The sequence below is a fragment of the Phytophthora ramorum genome (genome assembly GCF_020800215.1).
Source record: "Phytophthora ramorum isolate Pr-102 chromosome Unknown Phyram_PR-102_s0021, whole genome shotgun sequence".
Lineage (NCBI taxonomy): Eukaryota > Oomycota > Peronosporomycetes > Peronosporales > Peronosporaceae > Phytophthora > Phytophthora ramorum.
In genome coordinates, this window is record NW_027150667.1 from 731,648 (window position 1) to 755,330 (window position 23,683).

Here is a 23,683-nt window from a genome sequence, read left to right on the forward strand (position 1 = left end):
CTAAGCATCCACACGGACAGCAGTAGATTCAGCCCACTTGCGTTTGTGTGACTGACAAAATACAACTACGAAGTCTTCGATACGCATCACCAGGTTAAAGATGGATGACAACACCAAGATACTTCGAATATCTCTCTGCGATGGCGTCGACGGAGATGCCATGCTGAACAAGCTCTGGATTCACGGGTGGGCGCTTTGGTACAGGAAAGTGTTTTATCAAATGTACTTTAACTGTTTCTCAGTCCACGGCATGATACGTCTCGCTAAACCGTTCGCACTTAATGAGCCCGAGAATCGCTTTTCTAGTAGGAGACCCTCAGCAACTTCTCACTTCCTGGTCACGTCAAAAAGTATAATTGCATGAATGATCCATGTCTGTTGAACCGGTGCCATGCCTAACATGATGAGCAATGCCAGGAGTGCTGAAGCTTCCGAAAAAGTTGTGGTCATCTTTGTTTCCATTTGACAAACGCTCGTAAAAGCTGGTGTGCACCGACTTGAATTGCGCTTTTACAGCCTCCCTTCATTTTCCAACCACGAGTGCATCCATGCTTTCAAGAGTATTCCTTTCATCTTGTTCTTGTTCGTAGTGAGCATTCATATGACTTGTAACTTGAGCGTGCCTAAAAAGGTCAGTCGATTTGGAGATATCTTATGTTGATACAGCTACATTTTCTACTGGTGTACTTCAAGTGATATACTCCGAGAAGTACCCGGAATCGCTTAGTCAGAAGAACTCTCTTCGTTGCTATCTTGCGGCTGTACAAGAAGCCAAGAGATTGAGAAAATGTCAAGCATCAGAACTGCTGGGTGAACCCTGCCTGTTGAACATGTCCACATGAGCATAGACTTTTACTGTTGCTTTAGAGGATACACTGAAGCTAGCACCAGAATCGTATCAGTATCTTCAAGAGCTCGTAAACCAATATCAATCCTAGGAATTCGACCATTGCCACTGTTTTACTGCATCAGCACTCTCATGCTCTGCCTTTTCCTCGTGCCCAGCTCCAATTTATGCATCGGGATCAACATTATCTCCTTCAAACTCGTCTTCAGTCTCCGACTTTGTAGGTCTGCCTGTGCAATCTACTGAACCATGTTCACGTTTCATAATTCACGCCTCTAGTTTCACCGCTGAACAAAACCGAGGTGGCAACTGTTTTTGAGGTTACCCTTCAAGTTTTTTCGATGCCGCGTCTCCAACTTCGAGGATAAAAAACGTTATTTGTGTAAGTGTATTTGTAGTCTGAGAATGTGTTGTGTTTTATCCCAGAATTGCCTCAAATGCCCTCATGCAGGTGGCATGTGAGGCAAACTGCAAAACGACGGCTACCTTCTTCGCACGGCAATGTGTACACGTGACGGCAAAAGAGTAGCAAGATCGGGCAATTTTCATAGTGTTGTGGTGCCTGCTCGAACGGATAGTAGTGTATTTTATCAGGGAATCGTAGATCGAATGTTCGTAGTCGTTCGGTACTTATTTTCGAGTCAATTATCTTGTCGGGGATGTCAACTGCCGACAAAGTGTTCATCCTCATAGAAGCCTCCGCAAGGCCAGTGTATATAAAATACCCAAGCCGAGTTGGTAACTCACTTGTTTCTTGCTGCCCTGGTCGTTCATGAACCGCATTCGATCTGAGGCACGCACAGACGTTCACTCCTGCACATCATGATCGACCACTTCGCCATCTTCTCCAAGACCGGCACGGTGCTGTGGTCGTGCACACTGTGTAAGCTGAGCGGGGACCCCGTGGACAACCTCATCAACCGCGTGCTCATGGAAAACCGCGCTGGAGAGAAGAAGTTCCTGGACGTCTTGAGGCACATCTGTTAACACTTTCCTCAATTTTCACATCACCAAAAATTGCTGCTGTCTGTTCTACAGCTGAACAGGAGCTCAGCCCCTCAGCCTCATTTTTTCAAATTTCACCTCGGGTACCGAACTACCTTCAGGCTTGACGGCAAGTTCACGGTCGCCTTCTGTCTGTATCGCTCTGCCTGCTCACGACGTCTATCCTTGAGAAAAGTACTACAGTCGTACAAACCGGGAATTATATTATCGATTCTGAATCGTGCAAATTTAACTGTTAGTGATCAATTTCTAAACGCTTCACCTACTTGGACAGTGGAGATGGTTTTTGTGCGACTTGGAGATGCTTGACATTTCTACAGCATTCAACACGCACCATGTTAGCCACGAGTTCGAGTTCTCAACATTTTTTCAGTCCAACATTACTCACTCGATAAGTGAGGCGGGTATACTTCCTGACGATTTTGCTTCGACTTCAATCAGCTTCGTAAGAAATTTGGGGAGCTTGGGCACCTGTAAGCGCACACCAGCTTCCAACAACCGTTGAATCCAATCGCTCAATAGCAATCCGATCTCCATGAAGCCTGCTTGAAACTGTTGAGCTCGATCGCTTGAAGTATCGTCACGCCTGATTTCGTACAGGCTTACTTCGCAAACGTCACGAAACTGGCACATCAATTGCCGCATCGGATATTCAAGTCTTTTTGGCTCGAGATTCGCAATGTCTCTCTCAGTCGACTCGACATGGTTTCGCATTGCCCGAAACGGATCTGCATAGTGATTTTGCCAGTATTCTTGGAGCTTCCCATAATCTGACGCCAGAGATGCAGCCAGTTGAGCAAAATGTTTGGCAGCAAGCATCCGAATGTGAGCATATTGCTTCAAGAAGAATTTTAGTCTAGCATAACCCACACAATCGCTTGGGCAGCGGCAAAGCAGTTCCGTCAATATCGTCGTGGCTTTCACAAACTTGTGTGCAGTATCATCGTCAATATCTCTGAGCGGTGCGACCTTCGCGAACAGCTTGTTTGCCTGTGCTGCTTCGATACATAACTTTTGTATTTCGGCCGCCTCCTTGGAGAAAGATTCAATCTCTTCGCCAGCTTCAAATCTTTGGCTCAGATGAGTTGCTGTGTCTAAGAATGATATTATCTGAACAGCAGTGTCAGGACTCATGCGAACAATATCTTCAGACTGCTTCACCCGCTTGATTTTGGAAGTTCGAGGTTTTGGCACGTCAATAGCAGTTTCCGGATCACTTCTCGTTGCTCCAGTATCCGACGCACTTATTTGGTAAACGTCACCTTCAACGCCAATCTTCATAAGTGAAGTCGATGAATTGTTCATGCCGGCACTAAATTCCTTCATACTTGCAACCCCTGTGAATGATGTGGAATACCTGCATAAAGCACAACAACAAGTCAAGGCACACCACACTGATATTAGACAACCTCACATATTTTGGTTTTACCAGTGACTACCCACCAAAGAAGGGATCTCGGTAATCTCCCTGGGAGATGTTGGTCGATTGTTTTCAACGTGTTAAGCGTTTCCCCCAGCCAGAGTGGCTGCTGCGCTGATGCTTTCATGAATAATACGGTCCAGTCAAATAGAAAACAACCAGCCAAGGTAAACTTCTGCCACTGGTCTTCACTCCACGGCTGAAGATCACCCACTCGATGCCTCATTACGCAGTACACACAGTCCCTCGTAAACTTAGACGCCACTACACCAATTATACGTTGCAAACGGGATAGTGCTATCTCTTCCGACTCGGTGTCTTCGATTTTCAGCACATACGTGAATGTGTCCTCCAACAAATCTGGAAAATGTCCATCACAGTACCGAAGCAACGCATCCCGGCTTTGAGATACAGGTAGTAGCGCCCGAGCAAATTGCGATTTCTCTGCAGCAGTGTGAATATTCTCTAAAAGCGTGATCGCGCTCAAAACCCAGCGTCGTCGAAAACTTCCATTTGTCGCAGTAGTAATCAATGAGACCGCTAATACTGTAGCTTCAGCGAAAGTCGCAGCTACTTCCTCATTCATCTTTTCTGATCCCAGAAGCGAGATTACAAGTTTACTCGCCCTTGTAAAGTTACGTCTCACAACCTGACCCCACTTTTCCACCACCACTGCATCTGTAGTCGGTGATGCAGCAGATTCATTTGGCTCCTGCATCATACTCTCAAATGCCTGTTTTGCTTCCTTAGCAGCCAGAAGATACACTTGAAGTGGGTCAGTATTCATTGATGTCTCCATGTCTTCTGTGGATTCTCGAACAGAAACTCCATCTCCTCTTTCCATTTCGTTGGTATTTGAAGTTTTGCGTTCGAGAATAAAATCGTTGGACTTTGTGAGAGCGTATGCCATCGATGTGTCCGGGTTCAAGTTTGCAACTACCTCGCCTTTAGCTCGACCACAATCGGACGAGGGCGATCGCTTTCTCTTCTTGCTCAGACGGGTGGACCTGGCAGGTGTAGTCGTGATAGGAATCGAGCATTCAGGTGGTTCCACGCGTCCGCCAGCGTCAATGTAAGATGACGAGCAAGCACCACCCGGCAATACGGCCGAAGAGTTCTCGTTTGTGGTCTTTCTGTAACCATTGGAGACGATTCGACTCAAAGTTCTACAAGCTCAAAGCGATCAAGTTAGTCATGGGGTAGACCATTCACCTTCAATTTATAAACAAACGACTCACTCGAGTAGCGTTGAAGGTATCCTACCACCAAACTGTAAATCAAACTCTCGCAGTTTTTCCCAGATTGTATTCATGTCCAGTTTCATGAAGGGGACATTTGCGGTCCATGTAATATGCAACCACTTTGCAAGTGCCGATCCAATGTCGCCAAATTGCGCCCACTGTGCCTCCGTGCGTGGCGAATCGCCGACAGTATCATTTCGTAGCATATAATCCTCGCAATCAAATACAAACTTCCGAATTAGAACTTTGAAAGGAGGAAACAGCTCCTTCGCATCGATCTCATCTTGACGATCAACCAGTGCCACATCACTCAACATATCGTCCAACGCTGTGCTGCTACAGAAAAACATCAGGTCGAAGTGACTCTTCTCCACAGGCAGCAGAGCTTGCTCCAGCTGAGTACCCTTGGCAGCGTCTAAAATACTAAAAAGCCCCTTATCAAATCTCATCAGCCACTTGCGCTTTTGAAGCTGCACCCGTCGAGATGTAATGAGAGAAACTGCAAGCTCGGTCGCCCCCACGAATGAAGCGGTCACCTCATTGTCAAAGTTTCCGTATCGAAAGCGCTCGAGCAGCTCGCGGATCGCACCCAATGCGTAGGTATCAACAACTTCACTCCACGCTTGGATCGCTGCATCGTTCACGTCCGAGATCATTTTCTTTGCATTTTTGCCAACATCTTGCATCGTCGACGCAATCACCATCTCGTTTGCTCCCACAACATATAGAGTAAATGCGCTACTTGGCGCATCATCTCCGACCTCCTGGAGCTCGTTTTTCACTTGAACGACATCAGCCAATTGTTCCACGTCACCAGAATACGAATCAAACTGAATTTCCTGCGTCACAGAACTGGTATTGCACTGCGATGTCGCTAATATTTCTTCAACTTTGACTTGATGCTCTTCGTCCATCTCGAACTCTTCTGTGTTGGAGTTGGTCTCATCACTCTGCACCATATAATTTTAAATATTACATCAGTTCTATCAAATTTGAATTAAAATAAAAAAACATGTTGCTACCTCCCCATTAGCGGATCCCGTCTGCAGACTCAGTTTGATGAGTGCAAGGAGCTCCCCTGTCGCCATCTGCAGCTTCTCCTGAGCGCGCTCCACATTTTGCATTAAGGCGAAAACTTCTGGTGGAGTCTCCACTAACCCCCCGTTTTCAGCTACAGACGCGGCCGTGAGTTTGACGTGCAGCTGAACGACCCCCGTCACACGCGAGAGCTGCTGCTCCACGTCCAGCAGCTTGGCGACCAGCGCCATGATGGATTAATATTTCAATGCGTCTGATTGGCTTGAAACTTACGGATATTTAGTGTACACCACATCAATGTATCTACTCGACTTGTTGTCTTTTTCAACTTGTGCCCACCAACCAGGAAGATACTTGCTTTGTGCCTACTTCAAAGAACTGCCATTCTTTGGCCTTATTCACATCTTCTGTCATAAGTAAATAGAGAGGGCCACTGATCCCACTTATCGGGGGATTGCAATCTATCGATAGCGGTATTGTGTTGATTTTGCTGGGATCCATCAGCCCTGTTGAATACTCAGGCGAATAGCGTACGCGCAGAGCCAGCAACGGTATTTTCAAGAGCAGCACAGTAGCTGGCGCCACCGGTAAAATAAACATGCTGGAAACGAACTGGAACGGCTAGTATGCCCCAGAAATGCATCCAATTGCTGGGAATGAACTGGCGGGTGAGCAGGGACTCACACGACTCAACTTAGGGTGTGGTTTAACCTTTTACCTTTTTCGCGAATTATCCGGCACATGATTTCTACGACTCGTTGCTGGTCGTAACTAACTGTTTGCAGCACTGTCGCAATCAACCCACGTGAGGCAAGCAAAATGTGAAAGTACTGTCCATTGACACCGAATAAGCCGTATCGGTTTGTCAGCTGCGTCAATGATGATAAGTATAACGTATCTTGATTTTTTATTCGTCTTGAATACGAGGCCGTAGCTAGCGTTTCACAAACGTCCACGATTCTTCGGGATCGCATCTATTCACTCACCCACCACGAGTTCTCTGCGCGAAAGAGTCCCCAGAGGGGGTAGAGGGAGTAAAAATACTGCCCGAGGATGCACGGTGTCACTGATCTCAATGCTTAAGGCTGTTCATTACATGTGTAGGCCAACCGTTCAGCATCTACAGATTCCGGAAAGGTCATCTCTGGGCCAGGGTTGGAAAGCTTGAGAAGAACACACCTTGAAGCCTTTCAAGGTGCACTTCATGTGCCTATCTGCTTCAGAACGACTTTGTAAATATTTCTAGAAAAACTTGAGCATAGTCCGCCTTCTTGTTCACTGTAGTTTGCGACTGGTACCACTAAAAGAGTGAGCATTAACAGCCTCACTGCGGACCGAAGCGAGCACTAAACTGTCAGCGCGAGACTGCAGTCGGCTGGAACATTTTTCGTTCTTGAGCCAGTTATTCTCTAGAGCCTCGTTCATGGTAAATCGCAGTGTCGGATTTATATGAAGAAGACCCTCAGCAAACTCCAGCACTTCATCTGACAGCTTGCATATCGCTGATTGCTCGAGATACATGACTTTCAAGTAAGAGCGTAGGCCTACACGTGAGAACATTTGAAATCCGTTGTCGTCCGGCTTAGCAGCATCGAAGAGCGGTTTTTTCGTGAGTAGCAGGATGAGCATGATCCCCACGGACCACACATCAGCCTTTTGGAGATCAAGCCTCTCTCCAGGCTTGGACGCTTCGATCTCTGGGGCCATATACATCCTCAGTGGCGGTGTAGGTAATTTCGGTAGCGGCTGGTGATGGTTGTCAGACCCCACGAAGACTGAATACTCAAAGTCGCCGATTTTCAGTATGTTCTCACTGGTAACGAAAACATTTTCGAGACCAAGGTTGCCATGCGCGATGCCGTGTTCGTGTAGGAACTGGAGACCAGTGCAGATTTGAAACATGGCGTCGCATACCTCGCCTTCTGTGGGCGAGAACGTAAGACGGAGCCCTTCTTGTGGGCTTTCGATGTAGGCACTCATAAGAGTACCCAGTTCGCAGAACTCGATGATCTCATGAAGTCTATCACTCGCAGTGTAGTAACCAAACAGGTGAATGACATTTCGGTGAATCGGTAATTTGTAAGTTTCGCAGAAGTTGGCGATGTAGCACATGATCTCCAACTCATTTTGTGCCAGCGTTCGAGTATCGCAGTGTACGTGCAGCCGAGTGCTCTTGTCAACGAACAGTCCTTTCAGTCGCTTACGAAGCAGTTTGTGGTCCCCCACGACATCAACTCGTCGTGCAGGGTCCACTTTATCGCACAAATTCCACTCCACGTTCAGTGAGCGAGCGCTGGTAAAGATTTGCGGCACGTCTTCGGGTCCCGGGACGACCAAACTCGCTCGGACGACAGACTTGTGCCGTACTGACGCAGCAACTTGGGGCTGGAGTTTTTCTTGAAAGAGCTTCCTCTTCGATTCCGAGCGCCAGTTGAGCAGACTTCGTAGCTGAGGCTGGTCCGAGAGATCATACAGGGCGTCCACGACAGTATCGACGATGGAGCCCAACCAGTTGCCCATGGCCGAAAGAACGAGGCCAGCGTGGCAGTAGCGACGTCACGCTGGGGGGGGCGTTTCGATCGCGCTGGATCAAGAATAGGGAGCATAAATGCCACGAAGAAACAATCACCCAAACGCTCACATTATCCACATTACGCTACGCTGTCATTCGCGCTAAGCATGTTGAGCGGCTCCGTTCTCGCGAGTCTACTTGTTCGAAACATCGTCGCTGTCGCTGCTGGCCTCGTCAAAGTCGATCTTCTTGGCTACATGCTCAAGCGCCGGGTCTTCGTCCACTACAGGCATAGGAATCGTCTGCTCTTCGACTTGCGCCGCCTCGACGACGACCTCCTGCTCTTCTGTGGCAACCTCATCTTGCAGCGGCTCGACAGACTCAACCGTCTCGGCCATTGCTGACTCAACCAATTCCTCCTCCGTTTCCAGTACAGTCAACTCTACAGTAGCCACCGTCACGACCTTCTCTTCAACAGACGAAACAGAAGACTTCTTCGATGCGCGAGAAGCAAATCCGTTCGACGATGACCCGGAGGTAGTCGAGGATGGTCGGTGATGGCTACGCGTGGAGAGTGCCTGCTGTTTTTCTTTTCGCAAGGTTTTTTGAACCGCGTTCTCGCTATCCTTCGCCAGCCTTGCAAACTCGTGAGCCTCCAAGCCTCGACGGACCTCTTCAGCGCTCGACAACTGCGCTTTCTGCTGTTTTTCAGCGAAATGCATACGCAGCTCCCTCTGACGCTTCTCAGACTTTGCAGCGTTCTCCTCTTCCAGTCGTTTACGACGCTCGTACTGCTGCCGAGCTCGCTCAGCGTAGCCCGGCGCATTTTCATAGTTCATGTACCGCGGGACCGTCGACTCTAGTTTCTTGCGTGAAAATGCCGAGCGCACAAACGGTTCCGGTGGACAATCAATCGCTACACGAGCAGTCAAAGAAGCGCGTCGATCAACCGCATCCAGCACCCCCCGCACGCCAGCAGAGCCCAGGCTCTTTCGGCGTTCAGCAGCAATAAATTCCTCCTTGGTGATCGTCTTGTGGGTAACAGCATGCAGCGATCCCGATTCGATGCCTTCCAGCACCTTACTTTTGACGTTGGAGTATCGCTTGTTCCGAGTCGGAGCCGAAGAAAAGGTGGCACTATTTTCCTCAGCATTCTCAGTTGCCTTCTTCGCCATATACGAGGCGGTTGGTGCCATAATCGATGCTCGCTTCGGGGCTACAGGAACTGTCGAAGGTGACGGGGTTGGTTTGACAAACCCAGTTGGGCCAAGCGTGCCCTTGACCTTTGACGTGTGCTTCTTCGATGCAGAGCGGGGAGCATTTTCCTCCCGTGTGTGGTCCGGAACGTGCCTAGCCTGCCATGAAGCGGTAGGCGCTGTGATGGACGCTCTCTTCATGGGGGCATGGACAGTAGGGGCCGCTGGTGGAGGCTTAACGAATCCAGTCTCGCTGACTGTACCCTTCTGTTTTGAAACAGAACGGTGTTGCTTGGGCTGAGGAGATGCGCGATGGAGCTTCTCGGCTTCATCAGCCTTTTTCGCCATGTACGAAGCTGTTGGCGCCGTGATAGATGCCCTCTTCATTGGGACTGGCACGGTCGGAGCAGCAGGTGGGGGCTTAATAAATCCAGTATCGCTTACAGTGCCCTTTAGTTTGGACGCAGAGCCTTGTTTCTTAAGCTGCGGCGAGGACCTGTGCAACTCCTCTGCTTCTGCCGCCTTCTTGGCCATGTACGATGCAGTCGGTGCACTAATTGAAGCTCGTTTCATCGGTACAGGAACGGTAGTAGAAGACTTGGCGGATCCCGTAGAACCAACAGATACCTTGCGAGTCAACTTGGGAGACGTCTTCGAATCATTAGACGACTTGACCATTTTTTTTTTGGCGGAAGTCGAGCTCTTCTTAGTGCTGGATGTAGTGTTTCCAGAAAACAGTTCGTGAGCAGGACGAGCTTTAGTCGGTGATAGAGGCTCGAATTCATCTTCGCCGTCCGTCATTGGTCGTTCGCCAACGACAACAGTATCCTCGGTCTCGATTGTGTGGTCATCCTCCATAACAAATGAACGTTCTGTTGTCAGCATAGGCCGGGACTTTGACTTAGCTTCCTGGTTCGAATCCACTTGAGGCTTTTCCGCGACGAGCCCTCCCAAATCGAGCTCAACAAGACCATTCTCAGCGCTCTCAATGCTCTCCACAGCTTCTCGTTGACCCTCCTTGGCCGACTCTTGGTCCTTTTCAAGTTGTTGAGTGTCCACATTTTGAACCTCCGCGCTGACAGGTTCACCCTGATCTAACTCCACAAGACGATCAGCAACATCTCCGTCGACCCTCTGCTCTACTCTGTCGACCATTTCTTGATCAACAAGCACGGTGTCAAGGGTGGTCTGTTCGCTGAAGCCGGTACCGACAGGGAAAGCATCGGATGTTGGTTCTGTCTGCGTTTCAACGATGGACTCATCCAAATCCACATCGTCGAGTTTAATATCACCGCCCGCACGTTTCTCAGCCACTTGCTCGATTTCTTGGCTGACTTCTTGCTCGGTCTCTTCCTCAGGCTGGGACTCAACTTCATGCTTGAGTTCGTGTTCGGTCTCGTTCTCGACAATTTGTTTAACCTCTTGCCTGACTTCGTGCGTAACTTCGTGTTCGACCGTTTGTTCAACCTCTTGCATGACCCCCTGTTCGATCTTGAGTTCGGCTTCAGCAGGTACTTGATTCGCCTCGGTATTGCCAATGTCGACGTAACTATCCTGCCCTCCATCATCAGCAGCTACCGGTTCGATTGATACAACATCTTCTGTAGCACCGTGAATAGTAGGCGCGCAGATGTCTTCTTTGATGCTCGATTCGCCAGCAGTAAGTGTCAGCGTGTTGATTTCGTCTGTGCCCTTCACTTGTTCAGGCGCCGTTTCTTCGCTTACTGAACTCGGAATTTCATCGGTAGCAGGATCTTCTACGGACTCCAAAACTCCATCGTCGTTAGGTTCCAATGCTCTTCCAGTAGAGTTTGGTTCCACTTCCACAGGAGACTCGTCGAGTGTTGAAGAAGATACCACATTCGTTACAAGAGAAACTGGGTCTGCGCCGTGGCTTTCGATCTTCGTAGCCGACGGGGCTGCCGAAAGCGCAGCGTGCTTCAGCTTTATCTGTTCTGCTGCCTTCGCTGACTCGTCCTGCTGCTTCGTAAGTGCCTCAAACTTGGCCTTTTCGGCACCGACGTGAACACTACGCTTGGATTCTGAAGGGAAGAACTCGCGAACTGTACGGAATTTCAGCTTGTCGAGCGAATTCTCTTGCTGCGCCTGAGCTTCAAACTTTTGCTTTTCAGAGCCTACACGGACACTGCGCTCTTCAGGGAAAAACTCGCGAACCGTGCGGAACTTGAGGCTGTCGAGGGATTGCTCGCGCTTACCTTCAAAACGACTTGCTATGCTTTTCACAGGAGTCACAGCTTCTGAAGCATCATCACTGAATTTTGCCGGTGAGTTGGTAGCCGCATCAAAGCTAAACTTTTTGCGAGTGACTACAGTCTCTGGCGTGCTGAAATTAACGGCTTCAACACCTGAAGCAGCGACAAGCCCGGAAGCAGGATCAGCAGCAACCGTAATATCCTTGTCAACTGTGGCGGTAGCATTGACATCGTTCTCCTTCACAGGAGATTTGAAAGTGTTGTACTTTGACTTTGCTTCGTCCTCAGCCTTGTCCTTCAGCTTTTGCTGTTCCGTCAGCGCCTCGTACTTTTGCTTCTCGGCACCTACCCGAACGCTGCGCTCTTCAGAAAAGAATTCACGCACGGTGCGAAACTTCAGACTGTCCAATGACTGTTCGCGCTTGCCTTCAAAGCGGCTGGCAAGACTCTTGACAGGTGACATTTTCTCTGGCTCTGCTGGCAAGGAGACTTCGGCAGCAAGCTCGGGCGTTGGCGGTGCAACCTTTACAGGAAGTATCTCAGTCTCTTCGACTGACGGAGCCTCCTCCTGCACAATTTCATTTGACACCACTGCCTCGACCGAAGCCTCTGTACTATCAATGACCACCTCTTCAGCATCTTCATGCGAAGACTTTTCCGTCTCCGTGTTGATGTCCAAGTCAAGGTCCAGCTTCAAGAAGGCAGGAAGAGTTGTCGTCGCACCAGTAGTTTGTTGCGTAGTCTCAGCCGTATCAGCAGCAAGCTTTGTTGCCGAAACAGCGACGTTGTCTCCTTCCATGTTTGTAGCTGCAGCTCGGTCATCTCCGGATTCAGCAGCCTCCAGTACAGCCAGTTCGACAACAGGTGCAGCTTCCTCAGGCTCTGCAGTTTTATCGACTACAATCTCAGATGTTTCAGAAGCAGCCACTGCGGACAACTCGACAGTTGCAGAGTCGGTACTAACGCTCGTCACTTTAATCTCCGACACCTCAGCCTCAACCGATTTCCCCACGATCGAGCTGCTAACCGCGTCTTCTTCTGTGGCAGCATCGACTTGAGAAAGCAGCTCCTCGTTGGAGCTAGAAGATGATGTCTGTTTCGCTGCAGTAGCAGCCTTGGCCGCCTCTTCCGCCTCTTTCTCCGAGGACCTCTGCTTCTCCATTGGGTCGTACTTGTCTTTCTCCGCACTCACGTTGATACTCTGCTCTCCCTCTCCAAAGATGTCACTCTTCGACTGCATCGATAGATCATTCAAAATCTTCTCCTCCGGCACTTCCAACCGCTTCACCGCCGTCTTCACAGGCGACGGGTTCGCCAACTCCGACGTAGTCGTCGACTCAGTGCGACTGGCCAACGGCTTCTTGCGTCCCACCTTGAACCTCGAGAACAAGGAGCCCACAGCACGCGTCCCTGTCGCCTTGAATGAATCCAGCGACGACTGTCTCTCAAGCGAGGGAGGACCCAACTCATCTCCACTAACTTCAGCCTCGTCGTCATGATGAACCTCCGTCTCCACAGTCTCCTCTTTAGTCTCTACAGTCTTCTCAATAGAGGTCTCCCCTTTCACTGTAGTCTCCTCAATAGAGGCATTTTCAGCCACAGTAGTCTCCTCAATGGAGGCCTCCTTCGTCACAGCAGTCGCTTCAATAGAGCCCTCCACTTTCCCTGTAATCTCCTCTGGAGAAGGCTCCTCCTGCTTCTGGTTCGTCTCGTCCTCTTCTCCTTCCTCTTCGGGCTTCGGTTTGTCTTCTGCCTTCTGCATCTCCTCCACCTCCGACTGCGTCCTCTCCAAACTCTTGCGCCTGCTTTTCTTCTTCTTTTTCTTCTTCTTCTTGTTCGTGTTGACGTCCACCTCCACCTGCGGCTCCGTCTGCGGCTCCATGGGCGTCGGACTCTGCCCCGTCTTCACCTCCAACGGCGACGACTCGGCGACCTGCTGCTGCTCCATCGGACGTGGCGCTCGAGAGGCAACTTGGCTTGTGGTGGGCCTCGAGTTCCGCCCTCTTCCTGCGGACAAGCGCGAGCGGATATGTTTTGAAACTGCGTTGCAGCGCCGGGAGTCCCGTGGGAAGCGATAGCAACTCAGGGATCGGTTTGAAAAAGGTTATGGAGTTAGATGGGTTGTATTGTCTGGGTTTGCTGTTTGCAACCTGCTGAGAGGGATAAGATGGAGTGAAGGGATATGACATTGAAGGGGATGTGGTGCGCCACACAATTCGCGCGAGATTCTGGTCGGCATAGGGTATCACTTGAGTTTGAATGGCGATCTGCCTGGACAGTCTTCTCCGCGGTTGCCAACTCGTCTATCCCGGAGAACAATGGCGATGCGTGTCTAGTGTCCATTGCCTGAAGATAACTTACGTGAAAATTACAATTATTTGCAAACATACATGTACACAGCGCCCGCTCACAAGTCCAGGACCATGTCAGCGAACCCGTCCGCGTCGTCCGCGATGAAGTCGTTGATGAAGAGACTCTCCCACCGAATGACCACCGAGGAGAACGCCTTGGCCAGCTCTTCCAGCAGAACGCTGCACTCGAGACCGCCACTCTCAAACTCGCCTACGCCCTGGACCAAGCAACCCTCGACGCGGGAGCCGTCCTTGAGCTCCTGCACAGTGTCCTCGAACACGTAGCCGTTGCACTCGTTCTCGAGTGCATACTCGCCGTCCGTCGGCTCATCGATCGTGCGGTCGGCGTACACCCACCGGCTTGAGGAGCCGGTGGGCGGTGCGGCGGCCGCCAAGAACCGAGCGTTCACGGCCTGCGTGAAAGGTCTTGCCGGGCAGAGCCTTCACCAGCCTCAAGACCAACACATTCTCGTCGAACACTTGGAGCACCTCCATCCTCTTGACCTCTGGGAACGTCTCCATGTATCGCTGTGGATCTACCACTTGCATGCGCTTGCCCAGCTCCCACGCCCTGACACCGGGGAAGAACTTGCGATTGCGGCCATAGTACTTGTCCCCCTCGCACCAAAAGTCGAACTGCCAGCCGAAGATGACGGGGGATTTGACAGGCGCCACCTGCGACTCCAGCATCGTCACCAGCTGACGAGTCGTATCCTCCACTGCATGATACACCAGTTGACTGCTCCATTGTCGAGGCACGTCATCGCTGATGTAGTGCACGAGGTCATCGGGCAGACCCTCCTCCAGCTTCACGGGGGTGTCCAGCGGCACCGGTTCAATGTCGTCGACGTTGACAGCAGATGGCGTGGCTGTCGAGGCTTCGAGTTGCTGCCTCAGTATCTCGTTCTCTTGTTGGAGCGCGTGGATCCGCTCCTGCTGCTGCCTCGTGTCCCAGTCGTGCGACTGCATCGTGTGCGCGATGAACTCCTCGAGCTGGAAAACCTTGGCGCGCAGGTCCTCGGTCTCTTTCCGCTGTCGGTCGCGACACCGCCGAGACGCCGCGCGCACCTGCTCCCTCCTGCGCTGGGCCTTGTGCTGCTTGATGGCTTCGGCGCTCATGCCCTCGGTCGGGAAGGCCGCGTTCGTGCGTTGCTTGGGCTTGTGCTCGACGCTGGCGAGGCTGCAGCTGCTGTCCACGCGCTGGAGCTCGAGCAGCAGTTCGTTGGGCTCTTCGTCCGACGGCCAACTCGCGTCCGTGCGGGGCGAGGCCGAGTCCACGTCGTTCTCGGGCGGCGGGGGCGTCAGCATCCGCTTCTTGGCGCGACAAGGGGACGCTGCTGCTGCGCCGTCGCGCTTGCAGGCGCTGCGACTTGCGCGGATGGCCGTCAGAGGGATACTGAAGCCCAGGCCGTCGGGAGCTGTAATGTCGCTCCCCATGGCTGTTGCAGCGTGTGGAGATTTGAGAAATGAGGGGAGCCACAAGAGGTTCTGCTTGAAGCGCGCAATGCTCTGACATACTCGAGCTCGGAACCGTTTTTCGACCCGGCTCTGTTTGAACAGGCATCACGCTCCATTGACGCGCCCATCACCCCCATCATGTCGACGAATGCGAATTCACTTGACAAATATCCACTCACATGTATTTCGATACCCTGCTGAATTGCATAGTCATACCTGATTATTACTATTAGTGTGACCCTTTATAAAGAATATACCTGTCTATTCAGTATATGATACTGTAGTGCTTACTGTGGTGTTTGACTGTACGCGAATGCCCCGACGTAGCGCGTCAAGGACATTTGATTGGGAGCCATTCGAGGTGACGTCGCCCGGGGCTTCGGCCATGCTCTTTGCATCGCGGTGCTGAGTGCCGCTGTAGCAGAGATACCTCCACCAGCGAGACGATAACCGAGGAGCTCTTGTTCACGAAGCTCGTCGCGACGTTGGCTGCACCCGTCGGTGGCGAGCTACGAGCGGTGCAGTCGCCTTGCCCGACAGCTTCGCGTGTTAAAATGGAGCATCTGATAATCAGAGACTTAACGGAACCTGCGCCTGCGGGGAACACGAAACAAATGATGTCTAGATAGTATTGATCCAATACGCCGTCTTGCGTCGAGCCTGAACATCCAACTGTCTCCGTTGTTGCCGGACGCCGCCTTACCATGCTCTGCTGCACAGCTTGCCCGATCACTTCGAGGCTAACGAGGTCTATGACGGGCAGCACTTCCTGCTATCGGTAACTGAGCTCGACGCTGGACTTGCATGCGCGCTCTAGCCGGTTCCGGGTCGTGGGATGGCCTGATTCAGGTGTGATGGGTCGTCGCCTGTGGACGAATGGGTCCCTTGACGAGGAAGGCATCACGTCGTCGGACTGCGAAGTAGTTTGTAAGCGATTATAACCCCGTCTTAGCGCTCTCCAAACACCAAGTTGGCTGGTTGCCAGCTAACTGGATCGGAAAGGCTAATGAAATCACGGCTATCCGGATTTATAGCACTGAAGCCTCTTTCAACCGACGAGAAATCAATAACGGCGAATGTTCAACAGCACTCTAAATGGCCTTGATTCCACTGTACTCGTCTTCAAAGTCGATGGGATACCAAGTTCTTGGCCACGGATCACACGATACAGCAGCTTTCAGTTTTTCCCAATTCTCTTTGGATGCGTCTGATAAAAGGTCAGATTGTCCCCTGGCGCCATGGCGCCAAAAAGCTCGTCTGTTCTCCACTATAAATTCGTTGCAGATCCGAACAGTATGGTGAGTTTGCAGCTAGTATTGGGCGGATTTTGAAAAGCACGACGTCTGGATTTGTGGCAATTGGATCGATCCAATTCCAGAAAAACGATATGTTCGTGCTGTCCACGCGGACTATTAGTGAGGTCAAGACTTCAGTAACCGTTTCAGGGAGCTCGGAAATGAGCGTACTCCCAACGTGAAGAAAGCCGACATTACTCTCCAGTATTGCAGCGGGAATACTCGATATCGGATTTAGCGCTAGGGAGAGATCGTACGGGGCAAGCCTCGCTAGCGAGGCTGGGACTTCAGTCAAATTGCAGTTCTCAAGGTATATACTCGCGAACTGAGGCCATTTCAAATCAAAGTCATTTGGCAGGCTACGTAAGTTTGTGGTGTGGAATTCGATGTCCCTCAATGCCCGAGGGAAATCATCTCCCTGAAGGCCCGCGGGGAGTTGGCCATCCGTCATGTTCACACGAATCAGATAAAGCACAATCAGGGATGGATGGTAGGTCTGTGAGATGGCGGCACCGTCTTCCCACCTTGCGATAGTAGTGTTGTACAATTTTAGTACTTTCAAACTCCTGAACTTGCTCAGCGACTTCGGTACCTCAAAACTGGGGCAGTGGCGTATCACCAAGCGAAGAGTAGTTTTTGGGTCAAAACCACTCCATTGCGCTATGACCTCATTTTCTGCACCACTCACTCCAGATTCATAACAATCAAACACCAGCAAAGAACAGAACGGTTCGGAAGTGATCCAGGGTTTTACCTGCATTTCACACTGCGGCAGCCCAGGGATGGATTCCGCGTAGAGGTGAAGAACGAGAATTGCGGTCCCCCACACGAAGAAGAGTATTTGAGTAATTCGAGACTCTGAAGCCACGACCACATCCAATTTGCTGTACGTCCGAGACTCGTTAACACCAGGATAAAGAGGTAGGACAGCGGTTACTTGGTGGGTGGACTTAGATTGCCTCCTTTTAGGCAACTTCGCACTCAGAAGTTTCTTCATGTTGTTCATATTGCTAATCATGCTTAAAGCAAACACCGCGCGCAGAGTTAAATCCCCCCAAGAACTCACCAGCAGAATCTGGAATTCGCTTAGCACCTGAACCACCCAGACATCTTCGTACCACTTCCACGCCGGGAAACCAGTAAGCTCGAGGTCAAAGTCTGGGTAGTAAATAACTAGCAGCGCCGATGTAATACCAACGGAAGTCACCAAATCCAACGCACAGTCACAGACAACAGCTAAGAGCCTCCGTCGTGTTGCATCCACACGAAAAACAGAGTGCACTATAGCTGTACTCCAGCAGTTTAGCACCAGTAGCGCCGCATAGCCCCGGTTTAGTTCTGTACGAGGCAGTAACATGCTCATGCGGTAAGCTTGTTGAGTCTGTAGTGCAGTCTCAATTACTTCGCGACACAACAATATCAAGTCAAAGTACGGCCCGTCCACACCAACGACCCCACTTTTTGAGAGAGCTGCATGATAGATGTTGCTTAGAGTGTGCATCCACCGCCCCGTCCTTTTCTTCTGGCCTCCTGTCGTTGGTCGGGTAAATAGATTGTAGACAGCAAACACAAGCCGTCGCTTCTTGAGTGTCCATCCGAGCATCCACAGCAAGTATGTAAGATGAATCGTCGCCAAGCATCCGTGAACAACGGCGATGGTACGGTCGTGTTCCGACCCCAACCCGAGATTGTAGATGGAGAGCCATACATTTAAGAATGTCTCCGGCAAGTTCCAGTAGCACCACGAAAATGTTGCGAAGTAAGTGAAACAAAGTAAGTGAAGAGCGATGAAGCCAAACCAGCAAAGACGCGCGGTGACAGGTGAGAATGATTGCCCAAGGCGTGGGTCCATCTCTTCATGTGTGGCGGCGAGATTATGGCGCTTTACGGCTCCGTTCTCACCTTTACCAAGTCGGACCATCCTCAAAAGTCTCCAATAAAAGAATTGTGTCTTTACTGAACTGCAGGAGTCCACGCACTCGGTTTTAGCCTACAGTACTGTGACCACTCGACAGGTTTAGCTTGGTAGTTATGGACAAATTCAGTCACCAAGTAGCAACTCGAACGTCTTCTTCTCTGATGTCAAGCTCATGAAAATGCATTACAAAACCTGCGTGTTTGACGACTTAGAACTCCGATTCGCCCAGTACCAATGCGAAGCGCACCGTGCTTTTCTTAAATGCAGCGTACATTCGACAAACCACCAGTGGACTCTCCTCCAGATCCTGATCCGGTTGTCTAATACTTGCATCAGCATCATCTTCGTCCAGCGACGAATCGCCATAATATTCCCGCAAGAACGGGCGAGGACAGATACACCGAAGCACATACTCGCGCTGCACAGGCACAGTCATGGGCCCTGCCTTTGCGAGAGTCGGGTTTGTGAGCACAAGCGCTGTCACCTGCTGTCGTAATTGCTCTTGCTTTAGTAGCTCCGAAATCTCCGTCTGCTGCCGATGCGATAGCGACGGCAGAAGCAGCAAGTTCACAAGCTCCAATGAGCTCGACTCGTCTTCCGATGCCGGGAAGTAGTGAAACAGAGCCATTGCCTTCGTAATGAGAGCCTCCACTGCTTCCAATGATCGGACAAGTTTCCAGCAAGAGTCCAGAGCCATTTCAAACGCTACCTGCAGCTGCTGACCCTGATGGGCAGCCGCTATCGACTGTTCTTGACGAACGCTTTGATGCTGCTTGCTCCGACCAGCGGCAGGAAAAGCCACTTGTGACTCCGCTAGTGCCTCATCCAACAGCTCAATAGCTCGGCTTCCGCGTGAGCACAGGTGTTGCAAGGCACGATAGATAACTGAAAGAGTCTTGGTTGACGCTCGCACGGGCAGCGCCGTCTCCAGTGCGAACACGCTGCTGGATATGGCACCCGCCAGCATTTGATGGAACAGTTCATGTGGAGAGAGCGTCTCCATGTAGTGGTAGACCTTTTCAGACTCTTGCAGGGGGTCAAATAACCGTTTTTGACGACTAGCGGGTACAGGTGCACTGGTTTCCCACATTTGCTGCCACAGGTGCTCATGACCCGAACCAAAGCGCATACGCTCTGAAAGCATTCCATGCTGTTCATACCACCAGACGCCCCGGCCCTCCAGTGGCAAGTCAGTTTGGTTCACATCAATCGGAGTCTTAAAAGGAATCCAATCCTTCGGTGAATACCAACGTATGAAATCTGCGAGACAGGCACGCGGGTTCGCAGCCTTGAAGGCCTGCATATCTGAGATCAGCACCGTACTCTGGATCTGCTGCCTTAACTTATCCGATTCCACACTCACGCCAAGGCGAGTAAGCAGGTCTTGCTGCTGCTTCGCCACATCCTCTGTCATCGGCACAGCCGTTTGAGTCACAGGTTCCAGCAGCGGTTCGCTTGTTTGCAGGCAAACAACCCCAGTTGCTTCCCGAAGAACGCCTTCTGGGAGCTTTGCCAGTCTAGGCGGCGATGGTGGAGGCACACCGTCTTGCTGTTCTATCGAGTCGAAAAATTCGTCGTCGCTTGGACTACCATCTACATCGCCATCACCTTCATCCACACTGAATGAAACCGTGTGTTGGATCGCAGTGGCTGCTGCATCGGAACTGTTGCGCCTAGTGTGGCTCGCCTGGATTATATCCCCAGTGTTTGATGTCGGCTTCAATTCTTGTGCCTCTCTAGCAATGCACGTTAAAATTCACCGATAGAGTAAGCACAAATCCAAACATAAAAATCAATCATAGTTCGTTTACCTGAGGATGCAGCAGTTGAGCAGCTGAAGCTTCTGATGAAGAAGACAGTGACGGAAGTCTGGCGGGGGAAGCTGTACGGTATCCGAATCCAGCAAGAACAATGCGCCTAAAGAGTGGGAGCTAGTGTTATGATCGACGGTTCCTTCTTTGGTGCTGGTGCTCTGTTCGGATCACAGAATTTCATCAAGGAATTTTTAGCAAACATACAAACGTCAATAAGTAAGAAATAATAGTGAGAGGGGCGTAGAAATGTATGCTTTCGTACCATGAAAGGAAGCAATTGCTGTTGAAACCACCGTTCCCTTAATGCTTTCACAAACTCGACCCACAATAATGACATGGAGTTGATGCTGTCTGCTCACCAAAGTTTACAAGAACAATAAATATGTTAGGCCGCGCATTGCACTCACACCAGTTATGACGTTGAGTAGGAGATACGTACGTAGTTGTGCCATCCTAGTGGCTAAGATAGACACGAGCTCTCCCAGAGGTGCACCGTGCTGAATGGAGCTTGGCATGGTTGCCATAGAAAATCGTGAGCTTGCTTTGATGCCGCGACCACTATCTTCATTTTCGTCATCACCTTCAGTTTCCTCTTCATCGAATAACTCAGAAACGATTCTCCGGATCTCCTCCACGTCCGAGCCTTTCCATGTTGCAACCGATACTAAGCTTGAGATTGCATTTCCTAGCACCACAGCTGCCCCTCGTGCTGCAGGAATTGACTCTGGAATACTGGATGATGACTGCGCTGCTGTGGTCTCGCTCGTTCCACTCGAGTTCGCGCTATTTTGCACTGCCGATATCTTGAGCGGTGAAGGAGCCACTGGCATCGGTGGCGCCAGCTCGGACACGAGAATGTCCTTGTTTAGTTCTCTAGAGTTGGAATAAACCTGCACGAGATTTGCTATTTGTTTGCTCAGTGGCAATTGCGGTTTCCTTTGGTTCTCTGACACCAGGTCTTTGAAGCGCACACTCAACATCCACTGAGGGGCTGAGCTTGGGTTTAGCGTCGAATGCACAACGTTGTCTACGTAAGTGCCTTCACGCAGCTTGGGCCAACTCACCGTAAGATCCATTCCATCAAGAGGAGATGTAGATGTGCCAAGCAACGGAGTAGGGTGGGTTTCGCCAAAAAGTTTGGCGGTAATCTGCTCGATATGGTGGCGTTCTTGTGCTGGTAGCTGACATTCTAGCGTTCGCCACGCTAGGGGGTTCTCCGGTGTCATTGCCTCGCGAGGATCTTCTCCCCGATTCCACGAGTACCCGAACGACGCGGACACCATCATGCCGATCGCGAGGTCACCGGACTCGTCCGCCTCGACGCGGCATCTTTCTTCAACATGCGGCGACAACTGCAATTTCGCCTTGAAAAAGTCTAGCAGCCCGCTGATGCAGCTCTGGTTGGGATTCAACTCGGGAACAGAATCCGTGTCAAAAGACATCGAGACGTTACCCGTCGCACCAGGCACAGCAGATCCCGTCCACGTGCCTCGTGACGGCTCAAACACCGGCACGAACCCTGGAATGGTGCAGTTGCAGTTATTGAGCGCCATGTTCAGCGCCGAGAGCAGCATCCCCGCTTCATTCTGGTCCACCTGAATGTCGGCCATCACGTCCTCATCCTCGTCACTGTCTTCCTTCTCCCCTTCACATTCCACCTCCTCCACCGTCTCCTCCCCCACATCCAACCCCTCCTGTTCCGCCTCCATCACGTCACTCTCCGTCTTCTTCTCGTGGGGCGACGACCTGCTCAGCAGCAGAAACTCATCCACCCCGAACCACTTCTGCACGTTCTTCAAGGCCGCGTTCCTGCTGAAAACCGGCTCCCCGTCGTCTTCACTAACCGACGTGTAGTAGGACGCTGCGTCCTTTTGCAGTTCGTCACTCTCATCCTCCAGCTCCTTCTCCCCATCCACCCCCCACTGGAAGTCCCTGCAACCATCAGCCACCGACAGCATCGTGGGCGTAAAGTGCTCCAGTCCCTCCTGCCATTTCTTGAGCTTCCGAGCGCCTCGGAGCTCCTCCGACGGCTTGGGATGCGCCTGGCGTCTGGCCACGACCAGGGACAGCGCGTAGCTCTTCGTGTGGAACTGTAACTCTTTCTTCCAGATCGTGGCGTCTAGCGCAGAAGGACGCTTGGGGGACAAGGGGTGACGCTTTTTCTTATTGTGATTTGGGGCCGTCGCGGCCGCCAGCGCTTCCAACGACGCGTGGCCCTTATTGGCGAGCTGCCATCCGATCAGTGCCTGCTCCACATCCGCCACGAACTGCTCCGAGTGCGTGGCGTTGGTGAAGTCCACGAACTGGCTGCTGGGGTCCTCCTCCACCTGCATCTTGGCGGCTTGAAGTGACGAATGCATAGAGAAAAGGTGGTGATTCGCTGAAAATGAAGACGTGGTGTATTGAACATAAAACGGAACAAATACGGAGTGATTGTCACATGGGTGGTACGTTTTAAAAACCACTCGGGTTTTTCTTGAAGGTTTTTTTTTTTTTTCAGAATGGGACTGCTGCCATTGCAAATTTCGCAATTGTCGAACGCTGAGCTGGCGACGAGACTGCGCGACGTGGAGCGGCAGCAAGCGACTGCAGCAGTGAACTTTCACTTGTTGCTACAGCAGAAGAACTCGACGAGCAATTCCTTGATGGTACATGTAGCGGGGCTACACATTCGGTTCACCTCCTACCTTAGTGCAACATGCACTAAGGGATACATTCAGGTGACCACCACAGGGTGGTCCACATTCATAACAAAAAACATATGACTGGTAGAAAGTAACACCTTTCTACCAATGAGAGTCATTCAATAGATAGGGGTTCTGCCAGCCATCCAATGGCAGAACCTCTCATTAGAAATATCAGTTTTAGGAGGAAACCCCATTTTACAATCAATACAGTTCTCATTTACCACCAAAGCTTTCGTTCGGTCCCTTTGTCTTAGTTTAAGTATACTTGTGGATACAAGTATACTGAACTTAAGTTAAATACTCTTACGCTTCCTCATACACGTGCGCACACGTGTAAGCTTAAGTAGTGGGTCTAAGCAGACCCATTGCACCTGGTAGCACTTTGTAGTCCGTCCAACGACCGACTAACACGTTCGTATGGAATACGAACGCGGGGCTGAGAACCTGCCCTCGGACAGTAACATGTCCGTGGGTAGCCCAAACACGTCTGCAACGCATGTTGCGCGTGCAGACTGCCCCCACCTGTCGGAACCAGAGTGGGAGGCCCTCCAACGACTGTCAACAGTCATTGGGGAAGCGGCGGTAGCAACGATGTTGCGAACGCTATCACCGACGGAGCAACACGGTGTTGCTCTGGGTTTCATCGTGAAGGAACAGCGTGAAACCACTGCTCGAGCTTCGGTGTCGC

At 51.1% G+C, this 23,683-nt stretch overlaps 6 protein-coding genes across 6 annotated transcripts; all 6 read right to left on the minus strand.

The window, feature by feature from the left end:
• Positions 1 to 2,114: 2,114 nt before the first annotated feature.
• KRP23_14570 (uncharacterized protein) lies at positions 2,115 to 2,389 on the minus strand (the record flags this gene model as incomplete). Its single annotated transcript, XM_067885407.1, has 2 exons — positions 2,115 to 2,166; positions 2,241 to 2,389. The coding sequence occupies 2 exons, from the start codon at positions 2,387 to 2,389 to the stop codon at positions 2,115 to 2,117; spliced, it is 201 nt and encodes a 66-aa protein (XP_067737585.1).
• A 775-nt stretch (positions 2,390 to 3,164) lies between these two features.
• On the minus strand, positions 3,165 to 5,781 carry KRP23_14571 (uncharacterized protein; the record flags this gene model as incomplete). Its single annotated transcript, XM_067885408.1, has 5 exons — positions 3,165 to 3,209; positions 3,296 to 3,320; positions 4,280 to 4,438; positions 4,511 to 5,463; positions 5,536 to 5,781. 5 exons carry the CDS (start codon positions 5,779 to 5,781, stop codon positions 3,165 to 3,167), a joined length of 1,428 nt encoding a protein of 475 aa, XP_067737586.1.
• A 1,045-nt stretch (positions 5,782 to 6,826) lies between these two features.
• On the minus strand, positions 6,827 to 8,071 carry KRP23_14572 (Mitogen-activated protein kinase kinase kinase 4; the record flags this gene model as incomplete). Its single annotated transcript, XM_067885409.1, has 1 exon — positions 6,827 to 8,071. One exon carries the CDS (start codon positions 8,069 to 8,071, stop codon positions 6,827 to 6,829), a length of 1,245 nt encoding a protein of 414 aa, XP_067737587.1.
• A 186-nt stretch (positions 8,072 to 8,257) lies between these two features.
• On the minus strand, positions 8,258 to 13,420 carry KRP23_14573 (uncharacterized protein; the record flags this gene model as incomplete). The annotated part of the gene is made up of 1 exon (XM_067885411.1): positions 8,258 to 13,420. One exon carries the CDS (start codon positions 13,418 to 13,420, stop codon positions 8,258 to 8,260), a length of 5,163 nt encoding a protein of 1,720 aa, XP_067737588.1.
• A 459-nt stretch (positions 13,421 to 13,879) lies between these two features.
• KRP23_14574 (uncharacterized protein) lies at positions 13,880 to 15,260 on the minus strand (the record flags this gene model as incomplete). Its single annotated transcript, XM_067885412.1, has 2 exons — positions 13,880 to 14,236; positions 14,313 to 15,260. 2 exons carry the CDS (start codon positions 15,258 to 15,260, stop codon positions 13,880 to 13,882), a joined length of 1,305 nt encoding a protein of 434 aa, XP_067737589.1.
• A 3,442-nt stretch (positions 15,261 to 18,702) lies between these two features.
• Positions 18,703 to 22,641, minus strand: KRP23_14575 (Rab3 GTPase-activating protein catalytic subunit; the record flags this gene model as incomplete). The annotated part of the gene is made up of 4 exons (XM_067885413.1): positions 18,703 to 20,230; positions 20,306 to 20,466; positions 20,571 to 20,659; positions 20,748 to 22,641. The coding sequence occupies 4 exons, from the start codon at positions 22,639 to 22,641 to the stop codon at positions 18,703 to 18,705; spliced, it is 3,672 nt and encodes a 1,223-aa protein (XP_067737590.1).
• Between the last annotated feature and the right edge of the window lie 1,042 nt (positions 22,642 to 23,683).